This window comes from Octopus bimaculoides, chromosome 18 (assembly GCF_001194135.2).
Source record: "Octopus bimaculoides isolate UCB-OBI-ISO-001 chromosome 18, ASM119413v2, whole genome shotgun sequence".
NCBI lineage: Eukaryota > Metazoa > Mollusca > Cephalopoda > Octopoda > Octopodidae > Octopus > Octopus bimaculoides.
In genome coordinates, this window is record NC_068998.1 from 38,975,664 (window position 1) to 38,980,672 (window position 5,009).

The 5,009-nt window shown below is 37.4% G+C and overlaps 1 protein-coding gene across 1 annotated transcript in view; it reads left to right on the forward strand.

Annotated features, from left to right (window-relative positions):
- Positions 1–866: 866 nt before the first annotated feature.
- The window catches only part of LOC106881951 (nucleolar and coiled-body phosphoprotein 1), a 30,674-nt gene continuing 26,531 nt past the window's right edge, over positions 867–5,009 (forward strand). Inside the window, exon 1 of the mRNA XM_014932481.2 lies at positions 867–1,792. Coding sequence (XP_014787967.1) covers positions 1,694–1,792 — 99 coding nt within the window. The 5' untranslated portion in view covers positions 867–1,693. The remainder of the gene's footprint in view (positions 1,793–5,009) is intronic.

Here is a 5,009-nt window from a genome sequence, read left to right on the forward strand (position 1 = left end):
TGGTATGCTTTCTTTATTTATATAAGCTAGAAGCAAAATGGTACAAAAAAAAAACAAAATTACGGCATACATCCATAAGCGTGCCCCATCCGATTTGTTGCCTCATAACTTCCAGAAAAATGGATATTTTTTAATGAAATTTTCTACAAATACGCTTCAGACAGAGTAGATTCCGATTATATCGGAAATTGTGTTGAAAAATATTCCCTAGGGTGGGATGAAGAGTCGGAAAATTCAGGCGAGTCGGCTTTGTTTCCGCATAAGTTCTGGGAAAATGAAAATTTGTTTTTCATGAATTTTTCAGAATGTGTAAATTGCGGTTATACCGTTATTTAACGTGAAAAAGAAAAAAAAAATGATGAGTACATACATACAGGCACATATAACAATTTTTTTTCGAAATTTTCAATTTCATTTCATTCAAAGTGTCAGTTTGTATGTGGACGAATCCAACAATTTTGTTTTTCATATTAAATTCCAATATAATTGTAATCTACACACGCTGAAAGGTATTTATATCAAATTTCATTTAAACAATACTCTCCTGAAAGTTATGAAGAAACAAGCCAACTCGTGTGAATTTTCCGAAAGTCCTCTCCCCACTCACGCAAGAAAAAAAAACTTCTGATATAATCGGAATCTAAACTATCTGAAGCGTATTTGCTGAAAACTTCACACAAAAATATCCATATTTCTGGAAGGTATGAAGCAACAAAGTAGGGTGGGGAACACAGGTGGAAAATTGCTAAAATTACAAAATTAAATAGTAAGTAAATGATCAAAAGATTTGCACACTCTTCTAATTAAAATCGCATCAGGAGATACAAAACATTCACAGAATAATCGCAGGTGATTGCGAGACGGAGAAGCGCTGGAGACTTCAGTGAGACTGGACACTAATGAAGTCGAAAACTTGAGTGTCAGCGGTCTTGTACTTCCAATGTCTCAAAAGCCATAGGCTGAAAAATGTAATTCACCAACAGATTATGGTATTTCAGTGCCTTATTTCATTCAACTCCAGATTAAGGACTTGGTGATGGAGGAAATTAGTCTTTAACGGTAAAGTCCCATACTGCAAGTAAATAGTGGATGGCTACAGATTCTTTTTAAGACTTAAAGCTTAATGTTGTTAGTAAATGGTTAACGGAGAATCTCAAAATATATAAATATTTCTCATGGCGCCATCAGAGAGAATGGAAAAGGCGTTGCTCCGGATAGCGAGGGAGATTTGCTGGAAAAGTCCCATACTAGGTATCTCTGTACAACTTAAAAGGCTTCACAATCAGCGGAGACATATAAAATTTTGATTTTTGTGAGACGCTCTGGTGGCCTTCCAAGCTTTATATAACTTGGGAGTCTCACGGAGTCCGACATTGGGTACGTACAGACGAAATATCCAGCCTGGTACTACACGTGTACTTTACGTGAAAGGAATCAGACTGATCAAAGGTGAAGTTAAAACCGGCCGCCTAAAAGAAAACATATGAATATTGACCAATCAGAATGTAGGATTAATTAAATTCTTCAACAACTTCAACTTCCGCTTGTGTTAGTTGCGAAGGAAAAGTACGTTTAAATTAACTGGAGAATGCTTTATTAAAAAGGGAGGTAACTATAACTTATTTCCGTTACATGAAACTTTGCATTTGATAACTTGGTTAAGTCTTCTGCCTAGGCAGAAAAAAGAGTAGTAATGGCTAAACCAGAGGTCGATCTTAATGTTATAGTTTATGAATTTCTGAAGGAAAAGAACAAGGAGACTGCAGACTTATTCAGAAAGCGCTTTAATATCGTAAGTGTTTCCTGTATTTGTTAATTTCTTGTTTATTTCCGCTGAGGTAGTCACTAGTAGCCGACATGTGGTCAGTCCTGTTCTGTTGTAACGAAGCTAGTATTGAGATCATTATAATATCATTTGTTATTATAATTATTGTTTAGTAATAGTTTAAACACAAAATCAAAACATTAAACTATATAAATCGTAATACGTAATTTATTCCGCGCTCTATTTCATTTAAACATCACTTCAAAAGGGAAACACATTACTTGTTGCAGATGATAAAATTTCAGACTCAAAAACTAAACCAAATAAGCAAAAAAATAAATGAAGTATTTCTATTATATGTCTGTAATATTAATATATCCAGGAATATGTTTTAAGCGAAGAGATGTAGCATAAAACTCATCACTTTACTTATTACGCACGTGTTTAAATGTGTAATGCTCCGATTGCCACGTGGGGTGAAACGGAACTTTCAGTAATCTTTCTCCCTCCTTACCGCTGTTATTTTGTTTATTAAATTAATTAGTAATCGGTATTTTAACGGGGTCGTTGATATTGTTGAACATTTCTAGGTGTATTAGTAGTTTTCCTGTCGTATGATTAAATACTTAAACTTTTGATTCTCTAAATGTATGTTGCTTAGTCCCAATTTAACCCTGAGCTAGGAAACGTCTGATGAAATTATCCTATCGCTAAACACCCCTCTTTTGTAGAGGTTACCTTGAAAAATATTAAAACGACAATCCATAGAATTAATAAACAAGGATGAAACAGGAAAAGCAGATGGAATGTGTAAAGTAAATTGCTGTATGAATATCTAACTTAGCATGGTCAAAGTAGTCATAAAGTTCGCTTGAGTCTCGGGTCCGTTACCCTTGTTTGACATATGGACCCATAGCCTCGTGAGTAAAATAAGGTTGACAGGAACTGGGAGCCTGTCGAATGAATCGTACCTGTAATTTAAAGGTACAACTATGTCACTCATTTCGCCTGAAAACTATTAAAAATACACGTGCCCGTCGCTCGAATCTTAATTCAATGAGGAGATAATTCACTTGATTGAACAACTGAATTACTCATCGTCAAAACCAACGGAGAACCATTTGTATTTAGGACTGTCGATCTAACACTACTACTTGGGTGGTAATTACTAGTTGGCTCTCTGACTTTAAAAAAAAATAGAAATAGGTTTTTAAAATCGGATTTTGTGAATTATCCTGAAGACCCCCCCCCCTCCCCGGTTTGTTGGCGCAAATTTTTGTTTCTATATTCGTTTAGTACACTTTTTTTTTTTGGAACCTCAACATATGAGGTGAATAAAAGTGAGTAGGAACAAAACAGGGAGTGTGGGTGGGTAGAGATAAAAGTAGGGGATGATTGTAATGAAGGATGGCTGTAAGTGTGGAGGAGTAGGTAACAACTTGAGAGACTGGGTAGAGTTGAGGGCTGGATGTAGTGAATGATGGATAAGTGGCTAGAGGTGACCAATGATACATATGAATTTGGGAGGTGTGGGGAGAGTAGGGAATGACTGGCAATGCAGAAAAAGAAGGGTGAGAGAAAGTGAATGGAGAGGTTTGTATTAATGAAGGAATGAATAACAAATGAAATGGTTCTTGGGTCATGAGCAGGATAAGTGGTATCAGGGTAAAGCTAGTGAATTATGCAGTTGTGCTCACATTTAATTACAGCAGCAGCAGCAGAGGTGATGAGAATGTCTTGAGAAAAATTGCATGCAAGGGTGAAAGGGAGCATCTTGCATATATAAGGAATGAGAGAGAGAGAGGGAAGGAGACATTGTGCTTTCAGAATCTCAGTTTTGCTGAGGTGGACAGGTTTTAAGCAATGCCAAAAGAATTCCCTCAGTAGCACTTGGAGAACCAGGACAGAGGTCCTCTATTCAGTGTTCTAAAAACTCTACAAACATGCCATCCACTTATAGTATAAGGAGTAATCAAAAATGCTACTGTGCTATCTCATTACTATAGGAAGTGTAGTAGTTTTAAATAAATGAAATTACAGTGACGAAAACAAGTTCAGGATAGATTTCAACCACAACACAGAGGCTTTTTTCTTCTCTTGATAAAGAGCATGTAGCCCAAAACATCAGTCTTCTTTCCTTATATCATTGATTATTTGTTGCTGATGCAGACCTCAACAGGCTTCTAGAATTTTGTCATATTACTAGTATGAATCTAATAGTGGCCACCACAATTACTCAGTACACCCACTCCTTTGCTATTTAACTACCCCAAATTGCCAGTAAGATGTCTCTATAGGTAAGTTATTGTTTAGCCCTAACATGGCTGATAGAGATGACCTGTGATTAAAAACATTCCATCCATATCACCATCTTAAGACTACATTGTCCAGTGTGTTCCTCTGCTTTAAATCCATTAGCTCTTATCAGCTAACATTATCCTCCTAGGCTTCTCTCACTTGCATCTTTAACCCTTTAGCAGTTAAGCCTTCCATATCTGACTCAGATATTCTACCTGTCTTATGTTCAAACCAGCCAGATCCAGCCTCTCCCACCTATCCTACAATGCCATTCTAAAAATAAGCAATCACATCCTCAAAATCTCAAAGCTATGAGATAAAGTAGGATTAATTAAAAACAGTGTAATTAAATAAACATTACATTTGATAGCATTGTCTGAATACTGAAAAGAGTTATGACATTTTTCTACCCAACTTCTTAACCTCCATACTCATCATATGTTCAAAACAACATTTTTATTTGCCTACTATAGGAGTGGCAGTGTACTCTCACTTGCCTTGCCGGGTCTTCTCACGTACTGCATATTTCCAAAGGTCCCGGTCACTGGTCATTGCCTCGGTGAGGCCTAAAGTTCGAAGGTCGTGCTTCGCCACCTCATCCCAGGTCTTCCTGGATCTACCTCTTCCACAGGTTCCCTCAACTGCTAGGGTATGGGCACTTTTTCACACAGCTATCCTCATCCATTCTTGCCATATGTCCATACCAGCGCAATCGTCTCTCTTGCACACCACAACTGATGCTTCTTAGGTCTTAACTTTTCTCTCAAGGTACTTACATTCTGTCGAGTATGCACACTGACATTACCCATCCATCGGAGCATACTGGCTTCGTTTCTTGCAAGCTTACGCATGTCCTCAGCAGTCACGGCCTATGTTTCACTGCCATGGCTGTTCGTACACATGCGTCATACAGTCTGCCTTTTACTCTGAGCGAGAGGCCCTTTAT